General features: G+C 48.1%; 1 protein-coding gene across 1 annotated transcript in view; it reads right to left on the bottom strand.

Moving 5' to 3' along the window:
• Window positions 1-18,988, bottom strand: part of CCDC38 (coiled-coil domain containing 38) — a 55,114-nt gene that overhangs the window by 15,971 nt on the left and 20,155 nt on the right. Inside the window, exons 9-12 of the mRNA XM_054987753.1 lie at window positions 15,185-15,251; window positions 10,111-10,262; window positions 7,513-7,648; window positions 393-607 (exon numbers count right to left, since the gene is read on the bottom strand). Of these exons, the coding sequence (XP_054843728.1) occupies window positions 393-607; window positions 7,513-7,648; window positions 10,111-10,262; window positions 15,185-15,251 (570 nt within the window). The remainder of the gene's footprint in view (window positions 1-392; window positions 608-7,512; window positions 7,649-10,110; window positions 10,263-15,184; window positions 15,252-18,988) is intronic.

Below are 18,988 nucleotides of genomic sequence, written 5' to 3'. Positions count from 1 at the left end.
TATTCCCAAACCGGAAGTCCTATGTTATCTAAAGAAAAGTTGGTTTTGGAATCTACCACATTTTCTCCATCTGGCAACTTTTTATTGTGATTAGATTGTGGAATGTTGGCATTGAAGGATCAAGAAATGCGTAGAAATGTTTATGCAGAAGATTTTTGCAGAAAAGTAGCACAGGTATATATTTTAGACTGAAAAAAACTTCCTGTAAAATCAAGACAGCTAATAGCGATTTATAAAGAAACCAATTAACTACATAAAATATGCACAGACATGATTACCTGCAAATCCCAGTGTTGACCAGAAATAGTGGTGGCACTTAAAATCTAAATTTACATTCAAGTTCAGTAATAATATATATGTGAAAGACTGTTACTTACTGGTTGTTCACTTACCGTTGCCGTCTTTCTTTCATCCTGAGTTTTTCATTGGCTTCAATAACATCAAGGTATTCATTTGGAATTGCTTCCAACATCTCACACAATTGAGAAACTCTGATTTCTACTACTTTAAGCATTTGCAAGGTAGTCAAACTGGATACTTCAGATTCTTCACCACAAACTTTGTATACTTCTGCTACTCTTTTATTAAGTGTATTGAGAATTTTATCCTTATGATTAAAAAAGAATGTCAATAAAGAACAGCAAATGTTACATTATTAAATTTATACCAAAGCCCACAGTGAAATATTAGGAGGTACCCTAATTTCCAAATGTGACACTTATAATTGCATGATTATATTCCCCACCCCAACACTTTTTAAGCACATTCATGGATGGTTCACAAGGCAGACTGGTACAGAGTGATTGTACAAATGATAACTCTTTACATAGTTGAAGATAAAGGTGAAATCTAATAAAGGTACAAACATACATCTCCTAAATAAGCCAGTATGGTTTGAACTCTTGGAAAAACTTGTTTTCGGGGGGAGGGACCTTTAAAGTAGTAGAGAAAACAGGGTTAACATACCTGTAACTTATGTTCATCGAGTTCTTCTGTGCTGACATGCATGGGTACTGCGCAGGTGCAGGCCAGCTGCCGGAGAATTTTCTACAGCTTCTATGGCTTCGAAGGGGCCGTTTGTCGCACGCCTCAGCGACCGTTTTCCCCGCCCAAACGGTCACATGCTCCTCCAGCGACCAACGGCCCCTTCCCTCAGTTCTCCCTTGCCGCCGCTTAACCAATACACATAGCCATAAACTTTCAAAGACACCAACTTTCATTATAGCCATCACAGTATCATGCATTGGAATTCACAGCGGGGTAGGAGGGAGGGTTGTGTGTCAGCACAGAAGAACTCGATGAACATAAGTTACAGGTATGTTAACCCTGTTTTCATCTTCGTTCTTCTGTGCCTCCACACATGGGAGAGTACCAAGCTTCACACAATGAGGAAGGTGGGGTGAAGTCCAACTCAATTTTATTATATATAACACAGTAACAATCAACACGTGCAATAAATATACTACTAACTATACATGTAATATCTATATATATATATACACAACATGTGCAATAAATACGTCCAATAAATATATATACACATATATACACATATATACAAACACAAGAGGTCTTGTAATACCACCATACCATCCAAGACTCCCTTAGGAAAACAGGGAATGTAGGACAGCCTTGGCCACAGATACATCCTGCTCTGCATTGACATCAACGGCATAATGCCTCACAAAAGTGTCAGCAGAGGACCATGTGGCCACCTTACAAATGCTAACCAGGGGCACACCCCTGAGGAGCGCCGAAGAGGCAGCTTGGGACCTTGTGGAATGGGCTTTGACCTGAAGTGGGCAAGCTACCCCAGCAAGAGCATAGGCCTTAGCAATGGCCGACATGATCCATCGTGACAGGGTCTGTGAAGATGCCCTGTTACCCTTATCCTTGGCCCCAAAACACACAAACAAGTGAGGACTAACACGGAAGACCTTAGTCCTGTCCAAGTAGAACGCTAGGGCTCTTTTCAGGTCCAACGTATGAAGGGCCTTTTCCCCCTTTGAAGAAGGTTGGGGAAAAAACACAGGCAGCGTAATGTCCTGCGAGAGGTGAAAAGCGGACACCACCTTAGGCAGGAAGCCTAGGCAGGGACGCAGGACCACCCTATTAGAGTGGAATAGGAGGAAAGGGGGGTCAGATCTTAGCGCCGACAGCTCACTAACCCTCCTGGCAGAAGTTACGGCCACCAGGAATGCCACCTTGTACGATAATAGGTCCAAGGGGCAGGTTGCCAGAGGCTCGAACGGAGGCAACATCAGCCGTGAAAGCACCAGGGATAGGGACCACAGAGGTACAGGAGGTGACACTGGTGGGTAAAGGTTAAACATCCCTTTCAGGAACTGGCGGGACTTCGGGTGAGAAAACACTGTGCTACCTTCCACCCGAGAATGGAAAGCAGAGACATCTGCGAGATGGACCTTGAGGGAGGTGACTTTTAACCCTTGGTCCCTCAGCTGGCACAGATAATCAAATACGAGTCCAAGGGATCTATTGGCAGGCACCACTCCTTTAGCAAGTGCCCAAGCCTCGAACCTACGCCACTTAGCAGCGTAGGAGCGCCTAGTGGACGGCTTCCTAGCATTCGCTAAGACCCTTTCCACCTGATCCGAAAATGCTACTGGCGGGGAAAGATCCGCCAAGCCGTCAGGTGCAGCTTCCCGGGGTCGTGATGGGCCAGGCTCCCGTTCCGTAGAAGATCCTGCCAAGGGGGCAGACTCACATATGTCCGTTGGGACATCCGCAGGAGCTTGGGAAACCAAACCTGTCTTGGCCAAAAGGGGGCCACAAGGATACAATCCGTCCTGTCCTCCTCTATTTTGCACAGAACCCTGGGAATCAAGGGGAACGGTGGAAACATATAATGCAACCCTTGGGTCCACATAAATTGGAAGGCATCCCCAATAGAGAGGGGGTCGCTCCCTGCCCTCGAACAGAACCTCTGGGCCTTGGTGTTTTCTGCAGTTGCGAACACATCTATGTCCGGATGGCCCCACATCTGAAAGATCGGCCCAATGCACTTTGCGTTCAGTTCCCACTCGTAGTCCAACAAGAGGACCCTGCTCAGGGCATCTGCCCGAGTGTTGTCTGAACCTGCCACGTGTATAGCTCGAAGCATCACACCATTCCTGATTGCCCACTGCCAAGTGAGCGTGGCTTCCCTGCAGAGAGCCATGGATGCTGTGCCCCCTTGTTGATTTATGTAGTACATGGCTGTCGTGTTGTCTGTCTGTACCAACACCTGTCGATTTTGTAGCAATGCTGCAAGGGACACAAGTGCGAAACGAATGGCTCTTAGTTCAAGCACATTAATATGGAGGGTCTTTTCCCTCTCAGACCAGACATCTTGCACACATACATCACCACAATAAGCCCCCCATCCCAGCAGAGAGGCGTCAGTGGTCACTGTGATGTCAGGATGCTGATAGCCAAAAGGGGTCCCTTTAAATAAATTGCCATCAACCACCAGTCCAAGGAGGACAGGATGACCCTTGGGATGGAGAGTTTGAGGGACGGAGGGTGCTGCGCAGCATCATACCTGCGTACAAACCAGTTTTGGAGAGGGCGCATATGCAGCCTAGCGAAGGGGACCACAGAGGTGGCCGCTGCCATATGACCTAACAAGCACTGGATAGTGCGTACGGATTGGAAATGGTTCCTCTTAAACATGGACACAAGACCCCTTAGGGACCTAGCCCTCTCCAGGGGGAGCAGGGCCTTACCCTCCACAGAGTCTAACAGTGCACCGATGTAAGAGACCGTGCGGTTGGGTACCAGTTTCGATTTCTCAAAATTCACCAGGAGCCCCAAGCGATTGCAAGTGCTCAGTACCAAGTCTATATCTTGCACCAGCTTAGATTCCGAACCAACCACGATGAGCCAGTCATCGAGGTAGGGAAAGATGGTACAGCCCTCCTCCCGCAGGAAGGAGACCACAGGAGCCACACATTTGGTGAACACACGTGGTGCCGTGGATAGACCGAAGGGCAGCACCTTATACCGGAAAACCCTTTGCCGGTAAACGAAGCTCAGGTATTTCCTGTGCTCCTCACGTATCCCCACATGGAAGTAGGCGTCCTTCAAATCGAGGACTGCAAACCAATCCCCTTTCTTTAGCAAAGAGATCACAGTTGACAGAGTGACCATCTTAAATTTGGTAACCCTTAAAAAGGCATTAAGGCCCCTCAAATCTAGAATGGGGCGTAAACCCCCATCCTTCTTGGGGACCAGGAAGAACCTAGAGAAGAACCCCCTTACAGATTCCTCATAGGCCATCTCTTCCACAGCACCTTTGGCCAAGAGCGACACGATCTCCGCATCCAGCTCGGCCATAGTATTATTTACAGCTGACTGGGGTGAACTGCACCCAGGCCTCTCAACGAACTCCAGCCCGTATCCCTTATCAACGATAGTTAAGACCCATGAGTCAGATGTTATTGACTTCCACTCGAAGAGAAAAGGCCTCAGTCTGTCCGAAAAATTCAGGGGTACGGCTGGGTTGACCCATCAGTACTGCCTCCCAAGACCCTGCTGATCCTTTTGCTGGGCCGGAGGTTGTGACGGGCGAGGCTTGAAGGGTCTACGCCTCCTGGGTTGTTGTGAGGGGGTGTAGTGCTGCTGTGGATAGGCAGGATACTGCTGGTAACCAGGCCGCTGCTGTTGGAACCTGCCCTGGTAGTGGTACGGAGCGTACCGTGAAGCGTACCGTGGCTTGGAGGTGGGTCTGTCCGCTGGGGCCAGCCCCAAGGACCACGCCGTTTGCCTGTCCTCTTTTTTTTCCTTGAGGGCCTTGTCCGTAGATGCTGAAAACAGAGAGTCCCCCTCGAAGGGCAGGCCCTCGACCCTTGACTGCACCTCCTGCGACAGGGCTGTCGACCGTAGCCAGGAGTGGCGCCGGAGGACCACCGCTGAAGCCATCCCTCGTGCAGCAGTGTCGGCAGCATGGCTCCCAGCGTTCATCTGCTGCTTGGATAGCCGGACAGCCTCGGTCTGGAGCAGGGACACCACAGCTTTTTTGTCAGGTGGGAGGTCCCTGACGTAGGATGCCAGCTTTTCCCAAACGTAGAGTTGGTAGCCAGCCATAATAGTTTGATAGTTGGCTATCCTAAGGCCGAGAGAGGAAATCGAATACTGACGCCTGCCCATCGCATCGATCTTCCTGCCCTCCTTGTCAGGTGGTGCAGAAGGTGGGCCCGACCGACGAGGCTGGAATTCCTCGGTGACCAACGAGGAGGGTGGAGGGTGTTTCGCCAGTGACTGCCAGGTGCCCTGCTTCACTTTGTACATTTGCTCTATCCTTTTGGACGTAGCAGGCTGATCACAGGGCACCTTCCAGACCTTCTCCACGATCTCCTCGATCCCTTCCAACATGGGGAAGCCAATGGTAGCCAGGTTGTCGCCATAGATCCTCTTCAGGAGCTTGTCCTTAGTCTGGGGAGTCGCTGAAGAGATGTCCATCTTGAGTGCCTGAGCCATACGGGCCATCTGGTCCGAATAAATCCTCAGGTCCTCGTAAGGACAGCTGGTGCCTGGCGCCACGTTGTCATCCGGGGACGGTTCCGACCAGGATTCAGATCGGTAGTCCCCAACACTCTCAGCCTCTCCTTCCTTGGAACCGTGCAGCGACTCCTCTCCCCGGAACAGCGGAGGGAACCAACCCTGCGTCGACGTGGACGGCTTCGGATCCGAGTACCCGAAGCCGACAGGCACCCCTTCCCATTGGCAGTGGTAGGCTGGACGGATGTAGGAGGCCTGACGATGGCGCGACTCCACTGAGTGCCCGGAACCGACACTCCCAGCCCTGGAACGGCGCCGATCACGGCTGGAAGCTGCTGGGGACCGATGAGCTGGCGATGGTCGGAGTCGACGGCTAGTCGACAGGCTCGGATCCGCGGCCACGGGGTGCCCGAGTGGTACCTCCTCGAAGGCCACTGGATCAGGTACCTCCTCCGGAGCCGGCGAATCCAGATGGGGAGAAGGCATGCGAGGGATCTCAATCACCTTCTCCGCCGGAACCGAGCGCAGCGATCGATGGCGGTGCGCCTTCTTAGGCTTCTTGGCCGGCGGCTCCGACGAGGCCCTCGGACCCGACAGTTCCCCGGAAGATGGGCTCGTGGTGGAACTCAGCCTCAGCTTCGACACCTTGCCCGACGTCGACTTCCTCAGAACCGATGCAGCCTTCTTCGGTTCCGAGCGTGGACTCGGGACCACAAGTCTTGTCTCCGAGCTTGACGCCCTCGGATCCGATCAAGACACAGAAGCGCTTCGGGGCGGTCTCACCGAACCCTGCGCTGGAGAGGCTGCTCTCGACGCTGCAGCACTCGTCGGCCAAGATCTCGACGCCGACTTCACCGAAGCCACTGAGCCCGCTCAGGAACGCTTTTCAGCAGAGGGGCTAGGGCCAGCCGTGGGGGAAGGCATCGGAGTACCCTCGGACATGACCTTCTGCCACAGGGAGGAGTTCAGATGGGCCTTGCGCTCCTGCCGGGCCTTGTTGGTAAAGCCTTGGCATATTTTACAGGCTGGGACATTGTGCGTCTCCCCCAGACAAAATAAGCACAACTCATGGCCATCGGTCTGGGCCATTTTAGTGTGGCACTGAATACAATGCTTGAAGAGCGCCTTGGAGGCCATCTTCAGGGGCAGGCAAAAGAATGGTCAGACAGTCCGAGTTATAATTACCGAGTTCACACAAAGTCCAAATCAGTAAGCAGAAGAGTAGTCCGAAGTCCGAAGTCAAAGCCAAGATATCAATCACGAAGCAAGAAGCACCAAAAAACACAGAGCAACGAAGCACACGTTCTCTCCAAGCGGCGGCAAGAAGAGAACTGAGGGAAGGGGCCGTTGGTCGCTGGAGGAGCATGTGACCGTTTGGGCGGGAAAACGGTCGCTGAGGCGCGTGACAAACGGCCCCTTCGGAGCTATAGAAGCTGTAGAAAATTCTCCAGCGGCTGGCCTGCGCCTGCGCAGTCCCCATGTGTGGAGGCACAGAAGAACAAAGATGAATCATTTTTGCAATAATACGGCAAAGTGCTTCTTTCAGACTTTGTGTTAACTATTAGACGCCTGCCATGTAAGAAAAGGAAAGTTCACTTGGGAGATGAAAGGCTTCTTTTGAACTGGTATGATTTATATAGCTTCAGCAAAAAGTTTTCTTACATTATATACAACACCACTATTTATAACATAAGGAAAAAGTCCTGCAGTAACTCCACACCTAATTCTCTGCATATCCCACCCTATCCAATCACAGCCACTGCTGTCATTCACTAACTATTGTCATTTGGCATTTGAAATTATTCCTCTCTCCAAGATATAAGGACAGATGGACTCACGTTCTAGCTGTATCTGAAGAAGTGGGCTGTGACTCATGAAAGTTCATACCCTACCACAAATTGTATTAGTCTTATAGGTGCTTCTGGACTCTTGCTCTTTCTATTGCTACAGACAAACACGGCCACCCATTTGATTGATCTTATTGTTACAATTGTTTATACAGCAAAATGTTACCATGGTTGCTGGATTATACTGTCCTGAAGAAAATATCTTGGCTTTTAATGCCAGTCCATCACTTTTTTCCTCTTCTTTCATGCAATCAGCTATAATAGCTGCTTTTTCATCCACTAGGCTTTTTATTTTTTGTTCCCTACAAAAAATACAGCACTCAGAAGTTATAAACAGGTTTCACAATTTTATAGCTAGATTGATATGACACAGTTGGCTATATTTCAGGTGACTCTTAACTTTATAGGCAGCCTGCTCTAAGTATGGTTAAGTATCTTCTGTCCACTACAGACAAATAGGTTGAAAAGGAATTCCCTCCTGGGGGAGGGAATTGTAGTCCTATGGAGTCTATGCTTCAAGGAGTTTGTGCAGGCATTACTACGTCTGGCTAACATCTGGAGAATGCAAGCGATTACCTTACTAAGCAGACTGACAGGAAAATGAAAGAGAACAGCATCTCTTGGTCAGAAAAGTGGTTTTCCCAGTCATGGAATGGGAAGCTACTACCGTGAGTCTCCTCTTTCACTGTTAGCTGAATGAGGTGGAAGTAAGCTCAGCCAAATGAAATATGACTTATTTCTGTATAGAACTGTTTAGGATTGCTCCCCAGCAGCCCCAGCCTAAGTGTCTGCTGCCTGCCAGTACCCCTACACAACATAAGTACTGCTAGAGATATCCTGTGGTCATTCTGCAGAGGGGAAAGGACAAACGCCCCTCTGCAAGGCCCAGACTGCCTGGTAAGTACATCAGACTTCCTCATAATCCTAGCAACACCCACCAATCAAGGAGCTGCATGCCACTGATTCCCTGTGAGTGGTACACATGGGCACAGCTAACTACTACCTGCAAATGTAGCCATGGCCCACTGGTACACTGCTCCTGTCACAGGCAGATTGTCAGAGATTGGGGAGGAAAGTGCTGCTGACTGCAACTTCCAAGGAGGCTCAGGCCAGTGGTACAAACTGCAGGAACATGGGGTGGGTTTGAGTTCTTATATGCCAGTGAGTTCCCTTTAGCCAAAAAAGGGAAATGCTAAGGCAGCAACAAGTGAATATACAACTGCACTGTCAACAAAGGTCATCCCACTGGGGAAGGGCATCCTTGTGGCAAGCAGGAGAGAAAGGTATGACTCCTAGGAAAAGGGACAGTAGCCAGAAGGCAAAGCCCTGCCTTTTGCCCAGCAATGGGCCAGGTAACAGCAAACATGAGGGAGAGGCCTAACTCAGACCCACAGCTCTTGCAGAGGGGGGCAGCTCCCCAGTTACATAGGGCATTAGGCAGTCCTCAGCAGCAGGAGACAGACATAGTTCCATGGAAGAGCACTGGGACTGCATGACCAAGGTTACCAGTTCAACTCCCACACAGAGCTTTGAGGCCAATTCAGTTGCACACAGCCAAAGTCCCCACACACACATGAAATAGCACCATGATTGCCACATATGTCCATCATTTTGACCATCAAGCCCCTAGATACCATTTTCTTCCAAACTCAAAGGCTCAACTCCACTGTTAGTTCCCATTTGCACCCCATAGGCAAGCTGCATTTTTTATCAGATGCCAGCAGTGATATGGGGAAGTGAGTGATCTGGAGACTCCCCTAGAAAGAGCATACCTGTGTCCTCTCAGACTATCTAGGGTGGCAAGGTCTTCTACTATAGCAGAAGGCCTCTCACCCTATAGGCCCAGTTGCCCTTTGGGGGAAAATGTGGGAGAATAGTATGAGCACAACACTAGGATTCCACCCCAACTCTACAGTAAAAGCATAAAGTTTCAGGGCAATTCTAGAGCATTGCACCTGACACAATGATGGCACTTCCAGATTTGTGTTTGAAGTGATGTTGCGGCATTGCTATGACACCTATTTGCATAACCCGATCCCTTAAATCTTTTGCTGGTTGCCAGCGCTCAGCAGGAAACTCTAAACTGCCTCCAGCCCCTTCCATCTATAAATGCATGCTGAAGACGGCTGAGGTTGGGAGCGGGCACCACCCAAGCTTCTTATGGGAGAACATTCTACTCAAAGTACCACTGCTGAGAAGGCTTTGCCTCTGGAAATTGTAATATGATAATACAGGAAGGGTGAGCAGTCCTGTGCTTCAGCTGCCATTGTAATTGAGTCCCTCGTGTGAGTTTGTCACTGGTTTTCGGGGGAGGGGGGGCTCAGCCCTCCCCCCCAGCCAAATCCGGTGGGGCTTGAGCCCCTCAAACCCCCCCCCATAGTTTATGCCTATGCTTCCCATTGATTTTTAAAGAGTAAATAGCAACTGGACTGGGGATGCAGCACAAAATGGCTTAATTCCTGAACCCCATGCTGCTCTCCCAACCACAGTTGGCCTGTTGAAGTTCCTTTTTGTCTTGCAAGGGAAATGTGCCATAATGGCACCTTAGTCAATGGAGCAAATAGCATCTGGGAGCTTAATTCCCTTTCTCTTATGCCACAACTCCAATCCAAATTGCGGATCTTGTAGCTATGTACTCTTTTTAAAAAATCCACATATTGATTCACATACCTCCTATCATTACATCTTGTTCAACCCCAAATAAGGGGAGTAAAAGCATAGGATGCATACTTCAGCACTTGCCCTTTTTTCTTAGATAACTTACATTTGCTCTTTAACAATTCTTTCCCTCTGCCGACAATCTTCCAGTGCTGCAACTAAGTCCTGAATGTTTTGAAATAGTGTTAGATTTTGTTCCTCAAAAAATGCAAGCATCTGAAGTAACTCTTCTGGGTCTTCAAAATATATCTCTGGCTCCTTACGCAGAAGAAATAATGCTATAAATATACTAGCAGCTCTGTTAGAGACAGCACTTTAAAAAAATCTAAAACTCAAAAGCTGTGCTAAGATGAATGGGAAAGTTTTTAAGATTGCATTACGTTAAACACTGTAAGTTGCACTTGCCTTGCTACTCCCTTAGCAAAAATATTATCAGCCAAATTAAGGGCAGTTCACATATACAGAAGGTAAGTTTTTAAATTGTGTGTGTGGAAGAAAATTGTTTGAAGATACAGAGGGATATGTATCAGTGAGTTATAATGCGCAAGGTGCCTGCCAGTAGCGATAGTGTATTTCCCTTCATATTTCACAGCAATTACTGTGGCAACGGTGTGCAGCAACGGAAGTGGGAATCGGCATTTTGTTTTCCCAATTATCTTAATTTTTCTGGAAATCAACAAAAACGATTGCCCTCAGACTTACCTGGGCAGCCGAGTTATGGCCTGTAGGGCAGCGGTGGAGTGCGAGACATGGCGGCTGCCAAGTTTGGACCTTCCTAGCAGCCCTGCGGAGAGGCCCATGTATTTAAAGTTTCAAATTCACCAGCTGGCCAATCAGAGCAGGCAGGGCAGGCTGTCCAGGGGTGGGGTCGGGGTGGGACCTCTGAAGTGCTGCTTCCTCTCAGGTATGGCAGTGTGGCTCATAAGCAGCAACCAGACCTTCCCCTTGTCACTATTTGTTCTACTGGCAAAGGACACAAAGCTGCGTGTGGTAGCAAATCGTCGGCTTCTTGGCAGCAAATCAGCAGCAACTCTGATGGTGAACTGGTGGCAGCTCTGACATGCGGTGGATTGGCAGCAGCCTGCAAAGGACTGGTGGCCTGGCAGCAGTTGCAGCAACGGCTCTGTCCGGCAGAAACACAGCAACAGCTTGGATTCAGCTCCAGTGGGGTGGGAGTGGCGCCACGGCAGCAGGGGGAGGTGCAGCAGCAGCCACAAGCCCAACGAAGCATGGGGCTTCTTTAAATTCCGTATGCTAACAGTAAAGGGTATGGAGGGGGCACCTTCCAAGGCACAGGCAGCAACTAGGCCTCCCAGCAAGGCCACCAGGGCTGGGGGACAATGAAAGGCATTGGACCAGGCCGTGCACCCTGCCCATCTAGGGGACCGGGACAGCCTCATGGATGCACCACGGGAGTCGCCTCGCTCCCTAAGGGTGGGGTGGGCCTGCGGGGATGGCCAGGGATGCAGAGCATCCAGAGGGAAACCCAGTCATTGTACTCTGCAGGGTATTTCGCAGACATTAGAGCTCCCCTCAGAGAGGGTGGAGCAGCTGGAGGCCTCTGGGTTCGGAGCGGCTTCTGCTACTCTGGAGCTTGCTGAAGGCCCCTCCCAGGCAGCTGGTACAGCTACCAGGGGCTAGAAGCTGGCCAAGGGCCACAGGGCCACACAGTTGCCAAGCAACAGCTCCACTGCCTCCAGCAGCCCAGAGTGTGGTGGCTGGCTGAGACCCGGGCCGAATCCACATTACCTTCGCGCGTCCCGGTGTTGCGCTAAATGTCCGCGAAACACCCGGAAGTATAGAGTCTTTCAAGCGCGATTTCAGAAATCGCGCTTGAAAGACGCTATACTTCCGGGTGTTTCGCGGACATTTAGCGCCGCGCGGAGGTAATGTGGATTCGGCCCCACTGGGCCCACAAGAAGACCTGACAATCCAGGTGATGGGATGAGGACTCAGACAGTGAGGGAACCACTGGTGAGTCCTTTTCATCTGACAAGGCCATGGTCCAGGGGAGGATTATTGGGATGCAGCAGCGCGCGTATTTGGCCTTGCCTGGGCGCTACAAAGGAAGGCTGAGCATAAAGAGATGGGGACAGGCTCCAGGGAGGTATGGGCAGTGGAGCAGGCTGAGGGTTCTCCCCCGCTCAATTCATCCTTCATGGATGGCGAAGAGCCTCCTGGGATTTACCTCGCCAGAAGATCTGGGAGCAGATCTTGGGTGGCTATTGTATGGATGTCTTTTCAATCATAAAGCCCAAAGAGAGACAGAAAGGGGTTCCAAAAAGGAAACAGTGAAGCACACCTTCAGCAATTTGTTGGAGGGCTACACTATTCTCATGAGCATTGTGCAGACAGCCTATCCTGAAAGGCGCTGGCACTTGACCCAACCACCCAGGGAACATGCTGTGTGTGTGGGCACTTGGTGGTGATAATGCAGCTATAAAATATGACGAGGCCTTTCAGAAGTGGGCCTCCCACAACCCAAGGGCCAAGGGGGACCTCATCAGCGAAAAACTGTGGCTGTGGCTGGTGGGGACCCACATAAAAGGAATGGGTGAGACTAAAAGGCGGTAGTTGGTCCAGTAGTGGGACAAAGCCAGGGGGCTTTGCTGGGAATATAACCAGGGCCAGGGCCAGCACTGCACTGTAGGTTCGAACATAATTGTGACAGCTGTTTGGGCCCCCATTCTGGCTTTCTTGCCCCTGCAGATCTTCTGCCCCTCACCCTTTTTGTGCTGGCCAGTCCTCCACTGGCAGCTCCCATACAGAGGGAGGGTCCAGTGCCTCATCTGCCCAGCCTTCAGGTGCCAGGAAGTAGCCAGGTGCCCAGAATCTTGAGGTTGGCCTTCACCCCCGTCAGGCTGGAGGCCCTGTGCCCCCTCCTGCTGCACTACACCAATAGGCATGCTGTCCACTACCTTTTAGATGGCATTTTCCTGTGGTTTTGTATCCTGATCTCTGGTCCCTGAGTTCCCACCACCTCTGGCAACCTTAAGTCTTCCAAGGGGTTGCCAGACATTGTGGGAACCAAGATCACTAAGGAGGTGGCCACCAGCCATGTTGCAGGCCCATTCAATCCCCCCTCCCTTGCCCAACCTGACAGTTTTCCCATTTGGTCTGGTCCCGAAGAAAATCCTGGGAGAATATAACCTTATGAATCATCTTTCTTACCCATGGGATGCTTCTGTTAATGAGGCCATCCCCCCAGAGTTGTTCTCTGTCAAGTATGCTTCCTTTGAATGTGCAGTCTAGCTCTTCCAGACTTGTGACACTGGGACCTGTTTCCAGAGTCCAAGTCCTGGGGAATTTCACTAATTGCCCTTCTCTTGATAGTTCTTTCAGGTTGGGGCAAGTCAGTTTGGATCTGTGGGCACAGCGTTGTGCACCGGGCTATCCAGTGTTTTCAGAATGGGATGGCAGCTCAGCCTGGATGGTGTCGTTAAGATCACCTGGACTGGCATCAGAGGAATGCTCTGGGAATCACTTGTACCAACAATGCTTCACCAGGCCAGGTGTGGCAGCCCTCCTTGTCATTCAGGTGGGGATGCCCTTGTCATTCAGGTGGGGGAGAATGATCTGGGCAAGCAGCAGGGTGGACGTGGTTCAGCAGAAGTTGGCCAGGGCAATGGGGCAGTTTGTGGAGGCAATGGGGGGCACACTGACTCCTCATCCAGACATTCCTTCCAACTAGAGTTTTTATATTGCCCTGATGGTGTGTACCTGTCCAGCTGGGAGCAGGACATCTGGTTGCATGACATTCAGGACAGCCTGTTGCTTTGATTGCAGCTTTAGGGGCAGGAGCCGTTTTGGAGGGAGCCATTTTGTGGTTTAGGCATTGGTCTTGGATTCTTTTTGGAGGAAAACGGGGCCCATATTGTGCACATATTGCTGATAAAGGGTGTATGTTCCAACCCCAGAAGAAGAAATGATAGTTTTGGATCTTCTTCCTCCATAATTTTTCTCTACCCATAATTTGCTCACCAGGAATGAGCATACATATTAACTGGAGTTTGGGTTCCATGTAAAAGCAAAATTGGCATTAGCAACAAAAAAAGCAAGAGTTGTTTCGACTGGACCCTATGAAACATTCGTGGGAAGACTGTTGTAGAGCAGATGCTTCCTGCTTCCCACAACAGCAGAGGGACCTCTGAAAATCTAATGCTGAAGTTGCAGGACCATGTGGCCAAGAAAACAGGAGTGGAGTGCAGAAGAATAAGTGGGCAAAATTGCTCACACCTTCTTCTTCCCCCATGGAGCCTTTGGGGCTTGGAAGCACTGCTGATGGAAGGGGAAGATAGAGGCAACTTTGCCCAGTTCCGTTTATCACTGCAGCCACCTGGGTCATGGGGTTTTTCATCCATGTAAGTTCTGTGGCCTCCAAACATCAGCTTTTTAGAAGTCTCAGAAGGTTAATGGAGTAAAGGAACAGCTGGAAAAATCCAAGTCTGGTTTGCTTAATAGGATGTCATCATTGCAAATGAGCAGTTTTGCCTAAAGAGGCAGATCACAAAATTATTTTTTACATAAGGTTCAGTTTACATTTTGGTTAGCCACAATGAGAACATGCCCTCTACAGTAATGTAATAAACAATAATGTATGTTTGTGTGTGGGGGGGGGAGACCCAGATTGTTTTTCTGTCCTTAATATGGATTGTATAGGCCAATATATATGGTATATCTTAATGGAAGTGTTATTTGATATATAATAAATACCTACTGAAACATTTAATTTGTCTTTTTAATTCAAGTACGTTACTTATGAATTCTTATAAATAAAACAACATATGGTTAATTTGATGTGGTCTAGAGTCTATCCAGGAATACTGAGCCTACCCAGGAAGCCATGCCACACTGATTCTTAACCCTGTTGAAGTAATACAGTCCAGATCACATGGGAAAGAGTGGGATGCTTTGAGGTTATCCTAGTAAAAGTGTAGGCTCTTCTCCATAAAACAAGGGAGCTCTTAGTTTGCTATTTTTCCAGTTTCCTTGTGTCTTGAGGTACTTGAAAAAAATTAGTATGTAAGGCCAGGGTTTGGTTTCTACATTAAAGGGAAAATCTGTTTTCTCCAAGCACAAATTTTGGTGCAGAGGTTCTCCAAATGTTGTATTATCTTTGAATTAAAAGCAAAGGGGCTTTATTTTTATGTAGATATAACAAACAGAATAAATATAATTACCACATCACTTGGTATGTCTTCCAAGGAAAAGTCATCATCTGAAGAAACATTTTTTTCACTCGTACAGCTATTAGAGAAGATAATAACTTAACTTAAATTTACATCTCATCTCTGAAAACATTAATATTTCACATCAAAAGGCAACAAAATGTTTTTGTAAAATAGGTTCTAATCCTTTAGCTACAAGAAACTGAATCAATAAGCCTTACTGGTCAGGTATTGTAAGAATTTTAATGTAGTCTTCTTTTCTTGATACAAATACAACAACTTCTTAGGTCTTCTGTATATCAATAACACTGATGATGCACACTGAAGACCTTTATGGTTGCTAATTGTGTTTCTCAGTAGATGCCACAGCTTGAAATCAAGGGACAGAAGCCTAATTAACTCACTCCAAACTACAATCTGCTTTTGCAGCTTTGTGGGTATTCTCAAAAGCGGTTTATAATACAAGGGGAGAGGGGAGGAGTTGGAAACATGATGGGAAATGATCTTTCAGCTGGTCTGGGCTACTTGTAAAAATGTAGATGGGGAATTTACAGTTGCTTATTGTCACTGATTTCTCCATTACTACTTTCACTAAGCTGTAAATACAGCCAATTATTTTGGTCATCATTTATTTGTTTTTAGCAACAATAAAATCAATCTAATGAATAATTTTTGATCAAGAAATTAAGCTTTATACTGTACCTTAGCATGGACCTTTCCCTTCCCAGCAAGGATGGTCTGCGGCTTATGTCTATTTTTGATCCGTTTCTAAAAAGCCTATAGTCAGTTACTTTGAAGAGTGAAATTGAAATAAAAAACAAACAGACATCATATACTACCATTATTTGGCATATAGGATAAGAGTCTCATGATAAAAGCATTGCCTTAAGACTTCTATATAAGACATAAGCTCTTCACTGTGTGAGACTAGTGAGATCTGCTAAAGTGAGACTGGTGGTTACATAAAAGCATTTTTTTGTTCCAGAATTTCCTCCCAGCACCTGTTTGGCTGATATTCTTTTTTTGAAATTTTAGATGACAGGTGAATATGAGGTGCCAGCTGACAGGGACAGAGCTTCTTTTTCTTCTCCCCTCCCACATCATCTGCTGTGAATAAGACCCTCCAAAAGGACTTGAAGATGCAGAATTTCCTCAGTTCCCACTTCCCCAGCAGCTCCATTTGAACTGTGAAAAACTGGGGTCAGGTCTAAGCTGTCCTGCATGGATAAAAACTCATCTGAAATCAGGTGATGGGAATGTGTGAGTAAGTGCATGTTCATTAGGAACAGAAACAGCAGGCCTTTCCTGGGATGTATGGCAGCTGAGCTAGAAGGAAAATGTAGGACTGCCAGTGAAATCCTATGCAGAGTTACTCTGGAGAAACTATGCATGGAATCGCAGTGTGAGTCAGTGAGTAACATAGGAATTAGGAACAGACACAGAGATGATGTTTTCTTCTGCATTGGCTGGAAAGGATGGTATGTGTGATGACAATTAAGGCAGGAGATTGGAGAAGTATAACTTGATATATTGATAATGGGTACCAGAGAAGTGGGAAGGGGGGCGAGATCTGAATAGTAATGAAGATGTGTGTGATTTCAGTGAAAGGGTTCTGTGTTTAACACAAAGAAGCCCAAATTCCACTGGGCCCACTCATCGTCTTTTGGCATCCCTACAGGCTACAGCATACCACTAAATTCCAAACTGTATATTTACTGCAAAGGAACATTACTGAGATTTATGTCCTTAGACCTTCCTGGCCATGTTGCACAGATGTTACAGAGACCAGTTTTGGTTGAAGCCTAGCCCTTGCTCCATTACAACAAATACCTTTCAGCTGTAAGTTCTGATGCAGGCATGAGTCTGGTATGACTGCCTTCCTCCAAATAACCAACCTCTCTCCTTACCTGAGTTCATCGAGACTCTCCTTTTCTGGTCCTGGCTAGGAATAATGAATGATGATGATTTTTTTCTTAATGAGTTCCTTCCACATGGACTGTCTGTAGCAAGTGTGCCTTTGCCTAAAGATACAACAGAAATGGTTGGATTCAGCACATATTTTTTGCTTGTACTGGAGCTCTTGTGCAAGTGGAAATATAAGAAAAGGACTGTGGTAGCTGCTTGTGCTGAGTCATCTTATTTAGTTAATAGTTTGCCTTTCTCAGTGAGACTCATGGTGGATTACATTGTGTAAGTCAATATGAACTACAGCTGGAACATAAACAATACAATAGGTTACTGCAAGTCAACACATAGTAGTATAGTATGCAGTCCCTATCACTTTGCAAACCATTTTGATATAGTACAGTCATTCTACCTGCATAAAAATAATTCAGTTATGCATAGTTTGCCAAAAGCCAGGGGAGAGTGCTAGGTATTGCAGCAGAGTGCTAGATACTGCAGTGGAGGAACTGCACTAAGTCAATTTAGATTTCCACTTGTGCATCACTGGATCCATGACAAAGAGTCACAAGGTACATGCTGCATCAGACCCAAAGTCCATCTGGTCCAGTACTTTTCTGTCTCTTTCTGTTGTTTGAAAATATATGTGCTGCCTTCTTCAGAGACCTGCTCAAAATGGCTCACAAATTTATTTGTTTGTTTGTTTCAAATTTGTATTCTGCCCTCCCCGCGAGCGGGCTCAGGGCGGATAACAACATATTAAAAATGCAATTAAAAATTCATGTTAATTAAAAACAACACATTTAGAACAGGATGGTGGACAGCCTTCACAGGGAGAGTTAAGATTTATACACCCCTTTTTTCCAAACTAGCGGAGGCCCAGCCTCAGCCATATGCCTGGTGGAACAACTCTGTCTTGCAGGCCCAGCGAAAAGATAATAGGTCCTGCCAGGCCCTGATTTCAGCAGACAAGAGCATTCCACCAGGTGGGAGCCAGGACCGAAAAGGCCCTGGCTCTAGTTGAGGCTAGGCAGGCCTCCTTGGGGCCAGGGACTACCAACAGCTGTTTGTCCCCTGATCGGAGTGTCCTCTGGGGAATATATGAGGAGAGACGGTCCCGTAGATATGCTGGTCCCAGTCCGCACAGAGCCTTATAGGTCAATACCAGAACCTTGAATCTGATCCGGTCCTCCACTGGCAACCAATGCAGCTTGCATAAGAATGGTGTTATATGCGCCTTATTTGGCACTCTCATAATAACACGCGCTGCTGCATTTTGTATCAGCTGTAATCTCTGGGTCAGGCTCAAGGGCAGCCCCGTGTACAGTGAGTTACAGTAATCTTGCCTAGAGATGATCGTTGCTTGGATCACTGTAGTTAAGTCACGGGTTGACAGGTAAGGGACAAGTTGCCTGGTCTGCCACAGATTGAAAAAAGAGGACCTGACAACTGCTTTGACCTGTGCCTCCATTTTCAGGGAGGCATCCAAGATCACCCCCAGGCTCTTAACCCTTGGAACTGGCACTAACGGTGCCCCATCGAGGGCCGGGAGCCGGAGTCCCGAACCTAATCCCCCGTGGCTCAAGTACAGGACCTCTGTCTTCATCAGGTTCAGTTTCAGCCAACTCTGCTTCAACCAACCAGTCGCGGCTGCAAAAGCGTGTTCCAGGACATCTGGAGATGAGCCGGGCCGTCCGTCCATCATCAGATACAACTGGGTGTCATCTGCATATTGATGACACCCAAGTCCGAAACTTTGCACCAAATGGGCAAGCGGGCGCATATAGATGCTAAACAATGAGGAGAGTATTGCTCCCTGTGGCAACCCGCACCCCAAAGGGTGGCGAGATGACAATTTCTCCCCAAGCACCACCCTCTGTCCCCGACCATGGAGAAAAGAGACAAGCCACTGTA

The sequence above is a fragment of the Eublepharis macularius genome, chromosome 9 (genome assembly GCF_028583425.1).
Source record: "Eublepharis macularius isolate TG4126 chromosome 9, MPM_Emac_v1.0, whole genome shotgun sequence".
Lineage (NCBI taxonomy): Eukaryota > Metazoa > Chordata > Lepidosauria > Squamata > Eublepharidae > Eublepharis > Eublepharis macularius.
This window is presented reverse-complemented; position numbering and strand designations above follow the sequence as displayed.